Source organism: Falco naumanni, chromosome 6 (assembly GCF_017639655.2).
Source record: "Falco naumanni isolate bFalNau1 chromosome 6, bFalNau1.pat, whole genome shotgun sequence".
NCBI classification, from domain to species: domain Eukaryota; kingdom Metazoa; phylum Chordata; class Aves; order Falconiformes; family Falconidae; genus Falco; species Falco naumanni.
The window spans coordinates 15,521,966-15,542,763 of NC_054059.1; the positions used below are offsets into that span (position 1 = coordinate 15,521,966).

Below are 20,798 nucleotides of genomic sequence, written 5' to 3' on the forward strand. Positions count from 1 at the left end.
ATTAGTAGTAATATAAAGCAAGGCTATGCATCTTTGTTCTTGTATGTATGTTAGGGAGTTACAGTTGTCCAGTTTTGCTTTGAAGATTTTTAAATTTTTGTAAATACTGTAAATGCAAAACTTCCTTCTGAGGTGTCCTCCCTAGTTGCAGAGGAGTGTTTCATTCAAGGAGCTAGATCCTAACATTCATAAAACAAAGCTGGGCTCTCTTATAGTAGGTTATGGAACAGTGTTGGATCACGAGCTCAAGTTAAGTAGTCCACTCAAGCAGGTTAAATGCTTTAAAAAGTTGTGATCTCTACAATTGTCTGCTGTATTTATGATTGTAAGAGTGTCATAGGGTATGCTGTTATTTCAGAAGTTTAGGAATCACTGCAGTTGACAGTTTCCCAAGAAGTGTACAGAAAGCACCTTTTCTTATATAGTTTGCCAATAATTGAGAAGCAACAGTTTGATGAAGGCAATTGGGAGGATATAGCTTTGTGAGCTATTATGCATATACCCAGCATACAATCCTGCCGTTAGTTTCTCCTGAAATGCTACATACTAAATGCGAACAAAACAGAGGAAAGAAGAACTTAGGGCAAATAGTAGAATGTTTTATTGCTTCATTTATCACCATGATTCTCTGTTCTTAAAGAATTCCATTCTTGGAATTAATTTTAATAGAAAAGAAAATCTAGTGTAACAGAAGAGAAAGGTAGGAAACATGAGCAAAGCTATAGAATGTAAATAAGGCTGAAATATTTGTAGCTGAACTGGACAACTGTTCATAAATTCCCCAAAAGGTCTACATGCAAAAGATCCAAGGAGCAATTCAACTGCATTCATAAGTAAACTAGAAGGTAAATAAACTAGAGGATGAATATTAGACCATGCTGTTCTAGATAATGACAAGCACAAAAATGTTAGTTTGTTAAAGGAACCCAAAGGGAAGACAGGACAGTTTGTTCTCAGAAAGCTGCGCTATTTTTACCAGTCATGTTTCAAGAAAGAACAAATCACTGAAAAAGCTGTAATCAAGATGAAGGAAAACTATGAGAGGGCATGCAACTGTATAGTGCAAGATGAGCTCTCTGGCCAGGATTGTTGAACAATAACAGGCCTACTTAATGATGAAATGGGAGACACAAGGTAATGGTTGTGACTGAGAAATGTGAAACCTGGGGATATATAAGCATGTAAATATTACAGACAATTAGCAAGACAAAAAATAAATTGCCAACATAAACTATGGGCCAGAAAACATCTAGTGTTTTCTAATAAACTTTTTTAACAGTCACTTATTCTTTCTGTGAGAATTATTAGTAGAAGTATCTAGGAGCTAAACCAAGGCAAGGTTAGTAGGAACAGCATATACAGTTTTTGCTGACAAAAAATGGGAAGGGAAGAACAAGGTGGTTGAATTCAAAAGTTTTTTAGAATTCCTTCATAACAATAGAAGGTAGAAATTAATATCTTCCTTTGAAATTAGATCTAGATCTTTACTACTCCAGGTAATATTCTTTGCTCAGAGTGCTTATGCAATCTCCTTATTACAATAGAAGCAATATTCTGTTTACCTTTAGTTTGTGATAGGAGAATTCTCAGGAAACATATATGTAAATACATTATATATTGTGTATATACATAGAGAGAGTGTGTTCATACCAAAGCTTTACCTACCATGTTCAAAACTGTAGGTTATTTGATCAGCATTTATGTTAGTTCAACAGCATTTTAATGAGTTAGGAAACTCAGAAGATAAATCAAATCAATGAAATGCTGTATTTATTATGGAAACAAGTACACCAGAAAATCTGGATTCATTTGACCAGATGTAGTACATTGAGGAGATATACATAAAGGTATGCACAGTATACATTGAGGAGGTCTCCCTGTGCTCCATTTATAGTCAATGAAGGGAAAGAGGCAGTTTCTTAGGTAATTCATTTCACCCAAAAGACATACAAAGTCAGATGTCAAATGCTACAGGACTATTTGTCACTCTGCTGACTATATGAACAGCTTAGGACAATTTGTTTGGACAGTGGACGGGCTGAATTCTTTGCCAGTTGCCTGGATTTTCTATGTTGTTCTGGGAAGCACACAGTTATAGAGAGAAGTGAAACAAAAGAATGGAGAGCAGCGATTTGTGTCATAAATGCACACAAGTAGTCAGAAGCTTTGTCATCTTATTTGTGCTCATTGTATCTTTAAAAATAAAAAGTGATAAACTGAAGAACTGGTTTATGCAAGAAGAATTGCATGGGTAATAAGGTTACAACCGTCTGGTTTAGAGTGTAGGGAAATTTTGTCTTGTTCCAGGGGAAGGTGTCAGTGAGATCTAAGGAGAGTACTGTGTCATCTCTAAGGAGAAACAACAGCCACACTCTGTAGTGGAATTAGTCGTCTTGTATTTTTTTTCCTTATCCTCCAAGTCTTATTTCCAAAAGCAAGACTGCTTGGTTACTTTCCTGATACTTCAAGGTAATTTCTGAAGTCTTTGTTTTAAACAGTTCTTTTCAGGAGTTTCTCACCCCTTTTATCAGACTACTGTCAATAAATCTTTTCCGTGAGACCTGCTTTTTTTTTTTTTTTTTTTTTTTTTTTAATACCCTTTGTCCTAGCATTCCAACAATTATTTTTAATTGGTCTATAGCATCTTAAAAATGCAAGTGTGAACGACTGAGACAAAATATTTTTCAGCTCATGTCTCCAAATAAGACTAAATGAAAATTGTCATCATGCACAAAATTCATAATATCAAGTAGAACTAGTAAGTAGATTGTCATTGTCAGATTTCTGAGCGCTTCAGTGCCAGTTTGTTTTTTTTTTTTCCAGGCACATGGGTACATAATTCAGAAAGGGAAATAGCCTGTTTACCATGTCTAACATTTCACACACCTTTGATTTTGATATGTGTACCTACCTATGTTACACTGAATAACCTAAATACCTATACTAATGGTTATGGGGCTATTGTGATATCTCTGCTGCTTGCAAACATTGGTTCATAAATGGTTCACAGTAAGGAGACAAATATAATCCATGATACTGTGCTGATGACTAAAACAGTAGAAAGCTTATGGGGAAGAATCCTATTAGTCCTTTGCGTTACCTGCAGAGGTAAATTCTGTAATGTTGCTCTGCAACAGAATAAGGAGATGAAAATGACCGTAACTGTAACAGCAGATGTGTAGCTTCTATGCTTTGCATATTCTTGCAATTTGCAGATAGCAGAATTCCCATAGACAGAGCTGAGACATACAGTAAGTAGCTATTTCCCATATGCCACGTGAAGGGGGAGGTTTTCTACTCAATCCTTTATGTTCAAGTAGTCTGTCAACGTCCCAGAAAAGATGAGCCCCTTGTGCCAGAACCAGCATGTCAGAGCTCACTGCAGACTGCTGGAGAGCACACTGTGATTCAGCCTGTCCTATTCAGGCTTTCATGGTGACAGCTTCACTAGTAAAATCAATTATGCAAGTTTCTGGAAACTCACACAAAACAGATCTTGCCTGATAATTTATTACACACATTTGTGACTGATTAAGGTTTAAGATTGCCATAGATAGTACACTGACTGAAGGAACAAGCGTGAAGTAGTATACACACAAAATCTAATCACTAATAAAAGCCAGCTGGGATTAAGCGTTCATAGAGTATAGTTCTTTAACAGATAGGTGTCCCTATGGGGGATAAGACCGGTTCGGCCCATTGACTGATCCCAGTAGTTATGATGGAGTCTTCCCTAACTTCTCCCCTTCCTAACTTTATTTATTATTTCTTTACTGCTACATGGAGCTTAAGTGACTCTAGTCATACATACTTCTGTTATGGCTTTACTATTAAAGGTATAGCCAACAAAAAATGTAAACAACACGGTCAGTGAGGGGTGGTCATATCTTGAAGGTGAGTAGCTTTGAGATGGAGGTGTGCTTAGGTATTACAGTAAGCAAAGTTCATCTGAGGAAAGTGATGTCACCACAGTTGCCAGCTCAGCAGATATTATCTGTTCTTTATCTTGCTTGCTTGGCAGCTACTATGTGATTTGATCAGCACATGGTACCATCAAGTTCCCCTTCCTGCAGGGAGAACAGAGGCTGGATGGGTGTCTTCACTCCCTGCCATCCTTGTTTAGTTCTACTTGGCATGTGCTGAGGTTGCAGGTTGTGTTGCCTGGGGAACTACTGGGGGTAGATTCCATGTATACCAACCGCATTCCACCCTGGAAATAGCAGCTGCAGTTTTACCCTAAAATTTCTTTAATGTTACAATGAACTTTGGTCGTTTTTCCACACCCCTATTTCAGATAAACAGAAGGAATGGTAGGGTCTTTCAAGTAATATCATTTAATGTTTCACCCATTAACAGCAGAACTACCACAGGATGTTGGAATTTCTGTCAGCTAAAATAAGTCATTCTGCCTGCACATAAGTTGCAAACAAATTTGAGCATACTGTCACACCCACTAGTGCTAATGTTGAAAACTAGGGCTTGAGGTTAGATTAACTGCTTTTGTGATATTCTCTGTAGAATGAGATTCTGGTTACATCTTCAGTTTCTCTATTGTGGCAGGAAAAATACTGTAAAATGTATTTCACAAATAAAAATAATTCGTTAGTTTTCAACAATGCCATTTTTATATTGGCCACCTAGAAAAAGAAAAGCCACTTGTTTCTTGAATTCAATATTTAATTTTTGAACAGGTGTCTAATGGAATTCTGTATTCACAAGTGACAGTGTGCACTGTTTGTTCCTCCCCATTGACTGGATGCATCTTTTCATTTAGAAGTTCAGAGCTGTTTGAATTGAGTTAAGAAAACTTTCAGGTTTTCCACATAAAAAGCACTGAGTTAAAAAATTGTGTTTTCAGCGTCTTAGGTTTGACATGCAGAAAAGCTACCATGTAAAGTATATGGCTGGAGAGCTACATCAAGTCATTTACGTGTTCTATTGATTTACAGTTTGGATCTTAAGTTTGGCAGTAGCAAAGGAAGCACGTAGCTGCATTTAAATGCGCATATTATTTTCCTATGCATAGTGCTAAATATTGCTACAGTAACTATATTTCAGCACTGTGCATATTTTCAGGTTTTCCAGTAATGTATCACTTCACAAAATTTTTTGATTAAAATAAAAAAATACTGTTTTATGATTCAAATAAATTAATTGTGTTCACAGTGTAAACTACAAGTTCTGTTGGCTGCGTTAAGTGAATGATGTTTTTATATACTGTGAATTTCTTTGCGACTGAAAAATGTTTGTTTTGGTAGTATATCTGACATGTTAAACATTTTAAGTCAGTTTCCTCCCATTGTCCTATTCTTTCTTCTTGCAGCACATTAAATAATTTGGAAACGTGTCTACGTTACTGTAAAAATTGCATCCATACATTAATTTTTGTTTTAAGTATCCCAGAAGCAGTTGTAGTTTACACAAATTAACCTGATGTGTTACATTACCCTTGAAATTGTGTTTGACTATCATGTAAAATACAGGAACAGGGTGAGTCTGTGCATGTTAGACCCATGAGGTATGTCATAGCTTCAAAAGCACTACATAATTAATTACTTTGGTAATTCTTTTCTTAAACCAATTCAGTTTAGGTATGAACACTTTGAGTATGCTTTTGGATCCGAAAGTCATATGATTTGTGTCTGTCCAAGTATATTAGTCAAATAAACATTATACAGATATTTTAATCCTAATATTGCAGTATATATTTTGAGGTTTGACCACTCCTGTTTGTATGAGTGATGTGCACAGTGTTACACTTCCTTATTTTCATAATTTACTCTGAGAATATATCAGGAGTGAATTAAAAATGGCTTATCAACATGTGCTTTTATTGAAACATACTTTGTACAAGCTTCATAAATTATCAATATACTAAAGCACAGACATACAGAAATTATGAACGAAATAAATAATACTGCTAATATTTTTCGGGTCCTTCTAAGTAGATTTGAGTGCTTCTAATTAACCATTTTAGTTGAAAGTAGGAGTTTATGCCAAATTCTTCCGTAAAAAGTGCTATAAAGGCTAAAAATCTCATAGAAAAATTCACTGCATGAGTTCAGAAGGTTTTTTTGTGAATCAAATCATCTAAATAGTTCTATGTCATTTTTAACAGGATATCTCATTAAGAAAAAAATTACTTTTTTAATGAAAGGGCTGAGCTAATTTGTCAGTTAAAAAATACGGTATTCATCAGTAAATTGAATGTATATATTGCTTATTCCATAGTGTAGGAGGTAGCCAGTAAAATTTTATGATGGAAACTGTTTTTCTCCATTTGTAGGAATAATAAAGTAGCATGCCTACTGTATGTTTACTTATTTTATGTCTTTTCAAGGTAGCTATAATTTGCTATGCTCTGGAAAAATGTGTACAACTGCAATCAAAAATGTGTCTAAATGGTGCTTTATGTATTCACTTTGATACTATTTGCTTCAAAAATACTATGAAACATCCGTAACCAAGTGGGGACGATAGAAGCAGAATGATGAATGCCCTCAGTTTTCCTTTTTACATTTTTTTTTAATTTGAGAACTGTGGTTGGGTTTTGGTTTGGTTTTGTTTTTTTTTTAAAATGCTTTCTCTTAATGTTATGTAGTATTACAAAATAATAAGAAGCTATCCCATGTAAGTTTTTTTAGTATTTTTTTAAGTTTTAATTTGTTAGCTTCACACCCTTTTCTGATTACCATATAAAACTAAAAACTGTCTGTATAACTTTTGAGTTATTTATGTTACACACGTTGACTTTTTCAGTGATGTCCCATTTCCCCTGCCCATTGACATAGCCTTCTACTCTGCCACAAAACTTAGTTTCAGAAAGGTCAAACATCACAAATAAATGAAAAGTCACAGATGAGGAAGCTGGCTAACAGTTTTCTTGTTGGTCCTGGTTTCTCACATTTGCTGTGCCCTCCAATTTCATAATCAAACCAGAATTAGAGAAACATGTTACCATTTTCTCTGGTTTTAGTCAGTAGCACTGGAGTGGCATGTGTCCAAAGAAGAATTCCTGGTTGTTTGTGATGTTATGATTTTGTGTGTCAGTGACTGCTGCCTACTTGATGTAACCAGGTCTAGTACTAAACGATGAACTAGAATGCTACAGCACAAGTTATAGTCCTTTTACCTTTCTTTTTCCTTTAACCACATTTCAGGCAAATGCAGATGAAGGCTGAAGTTGTACTATTGGGATGCAGATTACACATGCTACAGATTAAGAAAAGTATTTGGATTGTTCATTCTGGTTTATTTGCAAATAAACTAAACGATTCAGAATATAACAAGGTTGTCTGTGCTGAGGGATCTTCCTCAAAGCAGTACACTGCGATAGATAACTTTTGTCCTCTATGATGGCAATTATTTTATAAAGTTTTTGTGAAATGTCATACAAATCACAAATAATTGAGGGTATCACTTTGCACTCAAGATATCTCTGAAGAAAAGAATCACATCATAAGAGTGTAAGTGGCTGTAATTGAAGAATTAGTTTGAGATACATTCCAGGCTTTATTTTCCAGCTTTGTAGTAGACCCTGCTGTGAAACCTTCAGCAAACCTACTTAGGACTCATTTCAGTCAGGTTTTTGTAGTTTAACTCTGGCTGGTGACTAAGCACCACAGAGCCGTTTGCTCACCACCCTGTCCCACTGCGACAAGGGAAAGAATTGGAAGGTTCAAAGTGTGAAAACTTGTGGGTTGCGATAAAGACAGTGTAGTAGGCAAAGCAAAAGCTGCATGCGCAAGCAGAGCAAAGCAAGCAATTCGTTCAGTTACTTCCATGGGCAGAGAGGTGTTCAGCCATCCCCAGGAAGGCCACGCTCCATCACATATAATGGTGACTTGGGAAGACAAAAGCCATAACTTTGAATGTCCCCTCCTTCCCCACAGCTTTATATGCTGAGTAGGAGCCTTTGGTCTGTTGTGGTCAGCTGTCCTGGTTGTGTCACCTCCCAGTATCTTGTGCACCCCCAGCCTACTTACTGGTATGGTGGGGTGAGAAGCAGAAAAGGCCTTGGCTCTGTGTAAGCACTGTTCAGCGATAACAAGAACATCCCAGTATTGCCAACACTTTCAAGCGTAAGTCCAAAACATAGCCCCGTATCAGTACTATGAAGAAAATTTATGCTATCCTAGCCAAAACCAGCACACAGGTCTATCCAGGAAAATTGTCGAACAGGAAATATCCTGGTAAGAAAATACCAAGTGCTTTGATGTGAGCTGATGTTTAGGTCATACATTGGAGTGCCAGCAGAGATTCCTCTCCAGCTTTCTTTACAGCTGACCTAAGCCACTTAATTTTTCCAGTAATGATTTTCTCTCTATAAAAATACTATTCTGTCATCTTTCATGATTTCCCCACTTCTGTGAAGTATTTTGAAAACTACAAATGCGTAATATAACAATAAAAGTCATTACTATCCTTATTTTACTATCTAAAAGTGTACATATAACAATTTTTGCTGGTTGTTTTAATAGAGGCTCCAATAAAGTCTTCATCATATTTATAATAATACAGACTTAATTTCAGTGGTTCTTTTAATAGTTGTTTTAAATTTAATTTTGTTATGTAAATGGTGTTCAAGAGCACTTTGGTGAACACCATAAATGCTCTTCAGTCAGACTGCTATCAGGGGTCAGGTATTATAGTCACTACAGTGCAAACAGGTTTTTTTTATTGTAATGGTTGCTTTACTACATCAGTTGAAACGCACATATTCCATTTGTGCAAGATTCAACTAAGTAGCTATAGTTTATCCAAGATGTAATATTCTGTGTAAGAGCAAAAGAAGTATTCTTGTATTACTGAAAAGTTTCTTATTTTTATTTAGCATATATTCTGGGATGTTTTGTAATTTAATGTATTATACGCGTAATGTACTGTGCAGATAAGATCTTAATCACATTTTTTTCTTCATTTAAATATTAAAACCATTTAAATATTTTTTCTCATCTACTGACTGCTTTTGAATGTGGTCTCTCTAACTTGCATTATGTTTGTAATATATTACTCATTGAATTAGCTTTTAGTATTAGCACACTCCCTAAGAAAGCCTTTTCAGTCCTTTAAAATCAGTTACATTTCCCGCGTATATTTAGCCAGATGCTCCATCCATATCTGTTCTCACTGGTTCATTTGAAGTATGTTAAGACTTCTTACACTCTCTGGAAATGAACTTGTTGAAGCTAAGGTAATTGGAGAAAGTTCTTTTACGAATGCATCCACTTGCTGCCTCTGGCCTTGGAGAGCAGTGAGGTCTGGCTACTCCAGCAGCAAAGGTAACAGGAGTCTTAGCAAGGCTGCCAGGGCACGGACCTCAGTGTCAAGGCCAGTATCTGAATGAGGTGAGCAAAGCAGGACCAATGATGGTGTCCAGGATCAGCATAGTATGCCAGCTCATCAGTCAAGGCTACAGGGAATGGAGCAGGTCCAAGGTGAAGCCAGGGAGCTACTCTGAAGGCCAGAGTCAGTATCCAGATAAACAGGTACATGGCTAGGCAGAATCATGGCTGCAACGCGGGTCAGTCAGGTACCGAGCGTGAAAAGCCTCAGCTTAGATGCTCCCAGGAGAAGGGGTAGTTCACCAGCGATGCTCCTGTTCACTCAGCTCTTTCTTGCACAGCTTCAAGGGCAGCTGAGGTTTCTCAGGCCTGCCACTTCCATTGTCTGAGATGGCCCTGAACCTCCAAAAGGATCTGTGGCCCTTATATTCACGTTATGTAGCAGAATTCACTCATTCACAGTCAATATCTGTGTTTCAGGATTTGAGGGTACTTACTGTGAAGTTAACAGCGATGAGTGTGTCTCCCATCCATGTCAGAATGAAGGTCTCTGTGTGGACGGGGTTAACAGTTACAGGTGAGGAGAATTATTTTAATGACAGGTATTCAGTATGATACATGGATATTTGTCACCTTTTGGTACTTTGTCTTGTATTATACTTGCTGTTCTTCAGTGATGTGATACATCTTTTCTTGTGATGCATTTGACACCGTTACATTACACTCTAAATCTTCTTGTGGGCAAAAACGTACATGTATACCATACACGTGGACCTAAGAATCTATTGTAGGGCTAAGAAAAATCTTAAGAATTTAACCAAATACAACAAACGGTTGTTGTTAGTCCAGTTACAATAATACTAATAGTTTAAGTTGAAATTAATAGAAAACAGTTTCATGAACAATGAAGCCAATACCAGAAGAACTGGCAGTTAGTGTATATTACCAGCATCTTGAAGTCTTTGCCAGAAGTGTGATGTTTTTTCTAATCTTCAGTCTCAGGCCTGCTTGGAGCTAGTTTTTGTATGTTTCCTTATCACAGTTTATTTCCTTTGCACTGTTTACCAGATTCCCCTCTCCACATGGACACAAAAGGCTATTGTTTGTTACACCATAATTACCCCAGTGTGTGGCACCCTTACTGTAGGTGCTGTTGCTGGAGCTGAAGCTAAAGGACGAGGCAGCAGCCAGTTGGCTCCAGGGCAGGTGTCAGAACAAGTGAAAACCAGTTCAGGCCAAGGCAAGTTCTGAGCCCTTGCACAGTGGGGTCAGCACAAAGCCTGTGGCCTTCAACTAATAATGACAAAAATCTTATTTTGTGAACTGCAGTTACTTGTGAAGCGTGTTAAAGTACAACACCTTGTAACGATCAGAAAATAACAATTTTGGAACCACCTAGTTGTACCCCTCAAAATCTGCCACATTTTTCAAGAATCTTTTATACGAAACTAAAAAGTAATGCAGTGACATTCTTTTTGCTAGATGCTCCTGCCAGCATGGCTTTACTGGGACACTGTGTGAAGTGGAGATTAATGAATGCTTATCAAGACCCTGCAAGAACAATGGAACTTGCCTGGATCTTGTGAACAGGTTAGTTATTACTAAATGAGAAACAATTCCCTGATTTCTTTATGTATAAAGTCTGCTTTCTGCCTTGAGGTTTGTATGGGGCCTTCAGCATCTGACAAGGATTCTGTTAAAATGAGGCAGGCAAATGCTGCTGACTCAGATATTTGTTTTTTGTTACCTGAGAGAAAAAAAGAAGGGAAACTGTTTTCAGCAGAACTTGTTCTTTCCCTCCTTACTTTTTTTTTTTTCCTTTTTAAATTTGGTATGAGAGTGAAATAAGAGGAAAACTGATCTTCAGTTAGATTGCTACATCTCTCTTTTCAGCTTCCAACAATGACCTTTTCTAATGTAAATGTTTACAAAAAGTTAAGTTTAAGCAATAGAGAAATTTGTACTTTGTTCCACAGCACTGTACAGTTATTCAGAGACTTGTGTCCAAAAAAATTTGCCTTTGAGTCATTCCTTTTTCCTTCAGATAAAGTTATTGTGCACAATTTTTCTAGTAATTTAAAAAGACTGAATTTCTTTGCTTGCTTCAGAAACACGGAAATGAGAGAAGTTGGTTAATTATTTTAATATGGTTGAGGATTAGGGAAACCAGCTTGACATCGGGATACGCATATAGCTTCAGAATATTGGAATAGAACATGTTGTTTACTTTTGTTGACTTACTTGATTTTCCCTTTTCTGAAGATTTGTCTGTAGTTGTGCACCTGGCTACTATGGGTCTCTGTGTGAGATGGATGTAAATGAGTGCGAAACTTTGCCTTGCTTGCATGGAGGAAGCTGCATCAACCGCCTTGGAGGCTATCGGTGTTTCTGTCCCCCTGGATTCACAGGTATGGTCCACTCTACCACAGTGGAGAAGGCTATTTCACAGGTTTTACATATCTTAATTTTATAGCAATGGCCTCAACCCCATCAAGGAAGAGTACACAGGATCATCTTCTTATTTGGAGGATAACTCAGTATTATTTTAAATAGAACTTTGATCCAGTTCTTTGTGAGTAGCTCAAGACATTACTTATATTAAAGCTTGACTTATGAATTCTTTAGTCACCCATACATTCAGCTGAAACATATTAAGAGAGATTATGTAGTGCAAAGAAAAATACTTTCTGAATTCACCTAAGAAAAAAAGTATTACCATAGATACTGAGTAAATTATACAAATATAATAGAATGCTACCTTGTCATTTGAATTTGCACAGAACCATAGTTAACACTTTGACATTGCTGACCTGTTGGACTGACACTGTTGCCTTTACTGTTAATCTTTACATTTTTAAAGAACTAATGACAAAATATTTAATGGGTAGAGGTGTAGTAATTTTTTTCTAAAATGAAGTTGACTTTTATTTAAATGCTCTGCATGCTGCAGTAATTCATACGTAATGTTTTGATATACCCAGCTTAAGCAACCTTAAAACACATGGGGTCATATGACTACAGAAGCGTTTGTTACAACTGCCTCAAGTTGTATCATTTCTGCATTCTTCTTGCATAAAATGTTTTCTCTTACCCCTTCTAGCCTGTGATGAATACCACATAATTCATAAGATTAGAAAGGATGCAATTGGCATTCACTTAGAAGGAATCTAATTTCTCCACAGAACAAAGAACAAGTACAGATTTGGGAGTACCTGTATTTCTATGTATTCGTCTTCCATTCACTGCAAACTTTAGTCCACATGCCACTTGTGCAGTGTTCTTCAAATTTATCCTTGACATTTCAGTAAAAATGGAAAAATCTATATAATTCTCTTGCTTAAATCTTTAAAAGCTCCCTCTCCTCCTGCCCCTCTTCTTCAGAAGGGCTGCGTTCTGAATAATACTTCTTGGGTATCACAGAAATTTTGATTCGTTGGGCAGTGGTACTGCAGATTTACGATTTTAAGTAAGAGATGTTAAAAAAGCTGTCTTCACCTTTATGTATATGTTTCTGTAAGAATTCCCATTTATAATCATAAAAGACAGGACACCTAAACCTGAAAGGCAGTCTGCAGGTTTGCTTTCCTTTTCTGATTCTTCATTATTGACTAAGCAGTTTGACTTGAGTTCTTTTCCCTAAGAGATTTGACCAACAAGATAGGATGATGTGATTTGTTAGGGGGGTTTTTTGTGATTATTTTTTTTAATCACCTGTAGTAGTTGTTTGCTATTACAAGTAGTTATTTACTGGTACAAATTATTTTAGTATATTTAAAAGAATATTTGTTTACTACTTAGTGTTAGTTATTTACTAACAAGAGTGATGTGATATCCAGGTGTCTATCAGATACTGAAACCTTACTCAAAAATTAGTGATAGATTGCCCATAACTTAATTATAACCTGTGATTTCCCACGACCACCATGTTAAAGTGACATCCACAAAATTTGGACATCCACTGTGCAGTGTACCAGTTAGATAAGGAATAATTCATCCAATACAAAGTGTTTGGTGTAGCAGTTGAACTAAGGTTGTAAAATAAAGTTGCAGTGTTAGTAGGCCCAGAGGTGAGTGAAAGTAATTTGATTTCAAAGCAAGGTCTTTTCAGAGCAAGGCATTGCTTTTCGGGATAACGAAGCAAAAAGAGCATGTGTCAAGTGTATTTTCCCTTGGCAAACATACAGAATTATAAAACAGTTCTCTGATAGTTTGAGGGTTGAAAACTTTTCCTAGCAATTACAGTTCAAATAGCTAATAGCTGATTTTTCATATTTAGTTTGCTTTTATGTTACCTACGTTACAGAAAATGTAATTATACTATTTGAGAGTACGGACCTTTGGAATTACAATTAATGAAAGAAAATACTATAAAACTACAAAATAATAGTATCTAAGGTACTGAATCTATAACAGTATAACAAAAGTGTTTAACACTGAGTCATAGGTGTATTTCCACTTTTGTCTTTAGTAATTGCATACATTTAGGAACAGCTTTTTTTTTTCTGTCACAGTTAAAAGTGCCTTTAAAGTTACGTAAGTGTGTATTGCTTTCAATAATCATTTGCATTTCAAAAATGTTTTAATGTACTTGTACAGAGAAAACTGTAATCATTGTCTGTAATTATTAAAATGTTAAGAATTTATAAATTCGTATGGGAACTGGAACAATTTACAGTACATTAAATGGATTTGGCCACATTATGTTACTATATTTTATTTATAAAAACTTATTTAAAAGCATTAACTTTCATCAGAAATTTTGAATGGCTTTTTTGGTCATCATGTAATTGAATGTCTTTAGACACTGTTCTCTACTCTGTACGCTCTAAAAATCTGGCAGCTAATATATCTCTTAAAATTTTAAGATTTCCATAAATTTATCTTATTTTGGATTTATTTTACATTGTTCATAGTTTTATTTCACTTTAAATAGCTGTTTAACAAAAGCATGTTAAAATAATTTATTAACTATTAAAATACAGCTTTTGCTCAACACTGCTAACAAAAAAATATAATGGTTTGCATCTCAAGTACACTCCTACAAAAAGTTACCGCAGTTCAGATGATGAATGCACAGATGTATCCTTTCTGACAGGATGTAATTGGCAGTAATCGTGGTCTTAAACCCTAGGTATCACTAATAAACCCTGGTTAAAGTCCTCAACCCAGATACTTCACAAAATAAGTGATCTGGGCATTCAAGAAAGTGGTTTTTGCCTGGCTTAAAATGAGAAGTAACTTAATAAAGCAGTGCTATATTAGAAATAGGGGAAAATTAACAAAAGGATTAAACCAAATAATCAAGTTATCCTTTCAAAAGTACATTGTTCCTTTCCTTTCCTTTTTTTTTTTTTTTTTAATTTGGCAGTATACCTTGTAGAAATGAGTGCATCCCCTCTTCAGCAGTAGCCTTCTGCATAGGTTTAGTTGTCCTCAATCACACTGGCTAGCAAGGTCACATCAAAGGTGCAGATGACACAGTGACATGAACTTTCCATCCCCAGCTTGGCCCCTCTTGTTTTTATTATTGCTTTGGCGTGCCAGCGTTGCTCCATGAAACAATACTGCTCATTTCTACTAGATCCTTTTGATAACACAAGATCTAATTATTCCAGCTCTACCAGCTATTGCTATTCTTTCACTTGTATTGGCTCTTTAGCAATTCTATATAACATTATACATCATCCTCGTTGCCCAAAATGATCTTTGTAAACAGACATATGTTGTTTCTGCAGATCTATGACTTCAGCATACTAAAGCTACAGACTGTCTCCTTGCATTAGTTTAACTACTCTCTTCTAAGTACACAGAAACATCGTTAGTTTTTCCTAGTTTTACACTCCATTGCAAAAAATATTGATTTATTTGAAATAGCATTAAACTTTCATGTTGAAAGACTCAGCCCTGGAAAACTATTTTTTGTGTTTAATGCTTAGGTACTACAAAGGAACTTAGCAGTAGCATAGCATAAAGTCTCTAGGTAACCAGTTCGCTACAAAATTCTGTGAACTCTTTAATTCCCCATTCTTATTATTCTTGTTCCATCCCTCCTATCTTCACATGAGAAAAATGTGGCCTGGTTTATGGAACTAACTCAAAAAATCAGTGGCTCAAACTCCTAAGTAGAATAGCTTTTTACTCACAGAGTTATTACTGCTTATTGTTAGTGTCTTAGTGGTGCCTGAGTGTTAGGTATAACAACATAAAACTGAAAGATACCTTCTGAATAACTGAATCTAAAGCCTGTTTTGTCTACATGGTCAGCCATTCGTTGCGTGGAGCGATGAATCTTGGTGGCTGTAACTGAACTGTTGAATTTGTATTGCAAATGTTGTACTCTAAATGTTATGCTTTGTAATATACCATAAAAGATTTAATGTACGTGCAGGATAGATCTTTTGGGCAAGAAAACACCAAGCTTACATAGTTGCCTTTTAGCGCTAAGATAGCCTTTTAAATATGTCTTGTTCAGGGACTGTTTTCTTCTTTTCCTCTATATGATTCCAGAATCCTTTGATTTCATAACTGTTACAATAAATACAGGAACTTTTTACATAATCTAAGGAAATCAAAGGAGAAACAGAGGCTATGTCAGATTTAATTATGACTTGGTAGGTTAGTAAACCTCTGTTAGAGAATCTGAAGATATGGTGCAATCAAGTAGAATTCTTGTGGCTGTTTGTGAAATTATAAATTAAATGGAATATAATCAGCAATTTAAAAATAAAAGCAAAATAAGGAAATACAATAAATGAGTATAGCAATATCTACCTATTCGCAAATCAATATCATGTTGCATCCTTAATGTACACTGCTACATAATTATATAAAAAAAACAACAAAAAAAAAATGTATATATTCCACTCAGTTTAATATTAAAACCCTGTTAATTAAAACACTAATATTACTTTCAGCTGCGTAATATAACATCTTAAAAGGAAAAAGTAATTAAACATAATGTATTATGATCATTTATCCTGAAGGTCATTTTCATGACTGAGGTGTTAATCACTTCTTTATAAATCTTACCATCTGAACAACCTTATGGCAAAGTGTAGTCCGGATGATTCAGAAATGCCTCAGGTGAAATATTTCTCATGTTCATGAAAAAATGTATTTTATATTCAAGTATAAGCCATAAGTGTCTGGGTCACCAAGTCTGCTGCAGAATGGGTTTAATAAGAATACAAGTTTTTGGCTGTAGCATTTCGTTTGATAATTCCCTGTTGGTTAATTTCAAAGGATTCTCAGATTACCGAGTCATTACTACCCTCCTTGACAGAGTTGGTACTTCCTACGTCTTCATTTTCTGATTTTCTTTGTTTGAAGTTAACTAAATAATTTTAAGATCTCTGCAAAGACTGAAGGTTTTTTCCTAAAATGAGTTGGGTTGACCTTGGCCAGCTGTCAGATGCTCACTCAGCTGCTTTCTCAGTCCCCCTTATCATCAGGACAGGCAAAAATAAAAAAAAAAACCTGATGGGTTGGGATAAAGACAGGGAGATCACTTCCCAGTTATCATCACGGCCAAAACAGACTTCACTTGAGGAAAATGAATATATTTTATTGCCAATTAAAATAGATTTTTGGACGGTAAGAAAGAAAGACAAAATAAAGCAACACTTTCCCCCTTGCCCCCCTTCACTGGCTCAACTTCATTCCCAACTCCTCTACCTCCCTGCCCCAGAGCGGCCCAGGGAGATGTGGAATGGGAGGTTGCGTTCAGTTCAGTCCGTAACAGTTCCTCTCTGTTGCTCCCTCGTCCTCGCACTTTTCCCCTGCTCCTTCATGGGTCCTCTCTCTCTAGGCTGTAGTCCTTCAAGATACGCATGCTTCAGCACGGGCTTTCCAGTCGCCACAGTTCCTTCAGGAATTAATCCACCTGCTCCATCGCTGAGTCCTCCATGGGTTGCAGTGTGGATATCTGCTTGTGTCAGGAGTGCTTTCCACAGGCTGCAGGGGAATACCTGCTCCACAGTGATCTCCTCCACGGGCTGCTGGGAAATCTCTGCTCCTGCACCTGGAACACCTCCTCTCCCTTCGTCTCTGACCTTGCCACTCACAGGATTGTTACTCACTTTTCCCCTCCTCACTCAGCCTGTGCAGTGTTTTCCCCTTTCTGAAATAGGTTTTCACAGAGGTGCCACCATCCGGGATGAGGGGCTCAGCTGTGTCTTACTGGCACCAGCTGGAACTGTCTGTGTCTGGCATGAGACAGCTCCTGGTCTCTTCTCACAGAAGCTGCCTTGCAGATTTTGCCTCCCCCCGGCATCTTGACACCTCCATCCAATACTCAGAATAAGATTTCAGTGGCTAAAATAGGATGTGTATTAAACGGATGTATATAAATTCAGAATTCTGATTCAGACTGCCAGTTATTGGATATCTGATCCAAAAGATGCCTAAAGATGACTCGGGTACAAAAAATCACTTTTTGCTGTGAAGGTTCAGTCGTCATTTCTACAGACCAGTAATTATACCTTAATTCTAAATAGCTATTCTCTTAATCTCAGATCTACCCTTATAATCTTATCTTTATGAGATCAGTACAAACTGACACTTGGAAGTGACTAAGGGTGCACTTAAATTTTATGTTAAACCAAATGAAAACCTTGGCTTAAATAACTCATCTTTTATTTTGTCTTTAATGCCAGCTCTGAGCCTCCACCTTCCTTATGCTGGGCCTCAGGACCTGCTATTCATCTTGTCTACGTGACAATGAAAAGTTTGCTCTGCTTTTTATACAACAGGCTGACCTAGCAAGAAAGTCCCACAAGATCTAATCAATGAAAAGGGAGAGAAGTTTTCTTTATCTTTTTGACCTTCCCATCTACTTCTGCAGCTTTGTAGTGCCAGCCAGCTCTGGCAGTGATTACACTCCTCAAGCCTCTGTCTGTCTGCCTTGCTATTGGTATCTGGAGGGAGAGCAACTACACTACTAACTGAAGGGATTATTTATTTCGACTCAGAGGGGAGGAATCTCCTGGTATGCTCCCTGAAACATCAAATCAAGGTGCATCTTGCATATCACAGGAGGCCAAAATTTGCCATGCCAAGAACAAATCTAATGTGTTCTGACAGAACTGTGTTTCTGTATTAACTGTGGAGGTGGTGGTGTCTGTCTTTTAGTTTAATGATTTGACCATTCACGTAAGTTTGTAGAATTTTAAGTTCAGGGAACACACCATCATGAAAGGCAAATTTATGTGTTTTGCTGAGAAGTCCTGTAATGTCTGTGCTATGAGTTAGCCTGATTTGTAAGGAAATGAGAGGGCACTTTTGCTGTACTTGCTGAGCTTCAACACTATTCAGCAAAGATTTCCTGGGCCAGAGAGGACATAGAACAGTAAGGTGTAACCTCATTGAGTATTTGGTTTGAAATGCCAAGTCTAGGCTGCTCGTTTACTCTCCTGAGAGCTGAGGTCAGGACGTAAACACCCCTTGAGAGTTTCCTCTCAGAGTGACTTACCATCTACTAACTAAAGCCTTAAGTCACACTTCAATTAATTAAATCTTAGTCTGGTAGCAGGTTTGTTCTAAATACTGCTTATCCTCGTTCAAGGAAGACAGTGGTCAAGAAGGTATGGCAGATGGCCAGCAAGGATAAATAGGCAACACCTGACTGAGCTCACATGCAGAAAAGAAGCACGCAGTTGGTGGAAGGAGAGGGATAGACTGCTTCGGAGGAATATGAAGCTATTACCCTGGGTGTGCAGAGTTGAAATTAGGAAAGGAAAAGCTCAGCTAGACTTGAGAACAGAGAATGATGTGCAAAGCCACTAGAAGGCCTTCTATATATACATTGTCAGGAAAAGGAAAGCCAGTAAAAAAGCAGGCCTGATTCGCAGTGGAGAGAGGGACCTAGTGACAAAAGGCATGGAAGAGTCTGAGGTACCCAAAGTTGTCTTTTTTTCAGGATTTACTACTGAAGTCTGGTCTCACGCCTCCCAGATTTCTGAGACTTGTGGCAGAGTTGAGGGTACTCCTCTCTTAACAAGCCTCCTGGAACAGTATGATCTATTAACCACAACCCTCTGAGCCCAGCCTGGTAGGCAGCTTTTTAGCCATCAAGTTGTCCACCCTTCCAGACTTCCAGGCTCTTAGTGCCCTAATTTGGGTACAGGAGTACTGTGGGAGACAGTGTGGAAGCCTTGCTAAAATCAAGATAAGTGGCATCCACTGCTGTCTACTCTTTCACAAGCCTAGTCATTTCATCATAAAAGGCAATCACATTGCTCCAGCATGATTTTCCCTTGATAAACCTGTACAATCAAGAATAGTTCAGGTTCAAAGGGACCGTTGAAAGTCATCCCAGCCCAACCCCCATGCAGTGACCAAGGACATCTTCAAATCACTCAGGTTGCTCAGAGCCCCGTCCAGCCTGACCTTGAATATTTCTGGGTATGGGGCACCTACCACCTCTCTGGCTAACCTGTGCCAGTGTTTCACCACCCTCATCATAAAAAAATTCTTCCTTATATATATCTAGTTTGAATCTACCCTCTTTTAGTGTAAAACCATTACCTCTTAGCTTTTTGTGACAGGCCCTGCTAAAAAGTCTTTCCCCATCTTTCTCCTAAGTCCCCTTTAAGTACTGACAGGCTGCAAAAAAATCTCCCTGGAGCCTTCCCTTCTTGAGGCCGAGCAACCCCAACCCTCTCAGCTGGTCTTCATAGGAGAGGTGTTCCATCTCTTATAATTTTTGTGGCCCTCCTCTGGACCTGTTCTAACAGGTCCATGTCTTCCCTGTGCTGAGGGCTCCAGAGCTGGACACAGCACTTCAGGTGGGTGCGGCGAATGAAGAGACGGGACGCAGCTTGATGCAAGCAAATGTCAATTTATTGTACAGAAGCACGAGTTTTTATACACTTTCAGAAGCTGCGCGTTTTAAACAGATTGGTTCTTGAAGCTAAGCCTTGCATACTAGGCAATCCCCGATTGGTGGTTAACTACCAGCAATTAACTGCAAGGTGTTACCTTTCCTTGGCGCCATCCTTGGCGCCATCCGTCTCCCACTCCCCTGTGCTCTGCAAACATGTCTCATCATGTTAATTGTTGTCTAGACAAACTCAAGCACATTCCCCTCAGCTAACTGATTGCCACGCATGGTCCTAGTTTCCAGCCCGCTCCTGCAGGTGGGGTGTCGCCAGAGCAGAGAGGGGCAGAATCACCTCTTTTGACCTGCTGACCATGCTTCTTTTGATGCAGCCCAGGATGCAGTTGGCCTTCTGGGCTGTGAGCACACATTGCTGGCTCATGTCCAGCTTTTCATCAATGAGTACCCCAAGTCCTTCTCCACAAGTTTGCTCTCAATGTATGTAATGTTGTTCTTGGTCACCTTGTTCTCCGTCTATTGCTTAGAAATGGTCTCTAAGAGAATTCACTCCATGATCTTCCCAGGGAATAAAGTGAGACTTAATGGCCTGTAGTTCCTCAGCTTTTTTTGGGAGATAAGTACAATCTAGTCCCTGGGGACCTTCCCCAGTTTTCATGGTCTTCCAAACATGATAGAAA

General features: G+C 37.7%; 1 protein-coding gene across 1 annotated transcript in view; it reads left to right on the forward strand.

Annotated features, from left to right (window-relative positions):
• EYS (eyes shut homolog) overlaps positions 1-20,798 on the forward strand; it is an 867,458-nt gene that overhangs the window by 345,731 nt on the left and 500,929 nt on the right. Inside the window, exons 22-24 of the mRNA XM_040598785.1 lie at positions 9,765-9,861; positions 10,767-10,874; positions 11,547-11,692. Of these exons, the coding sequence (XP_040454719.1) occupies positions 9,765-9,861; positions 10,767-10,874; positions 11,547-11,692 (351 nt within the window). The remainder of the gene's footprint in view (positions 1-9,764; positions 9,862-10,766; positions 10,875-11,546; positions 11,693-20,798) is intronic.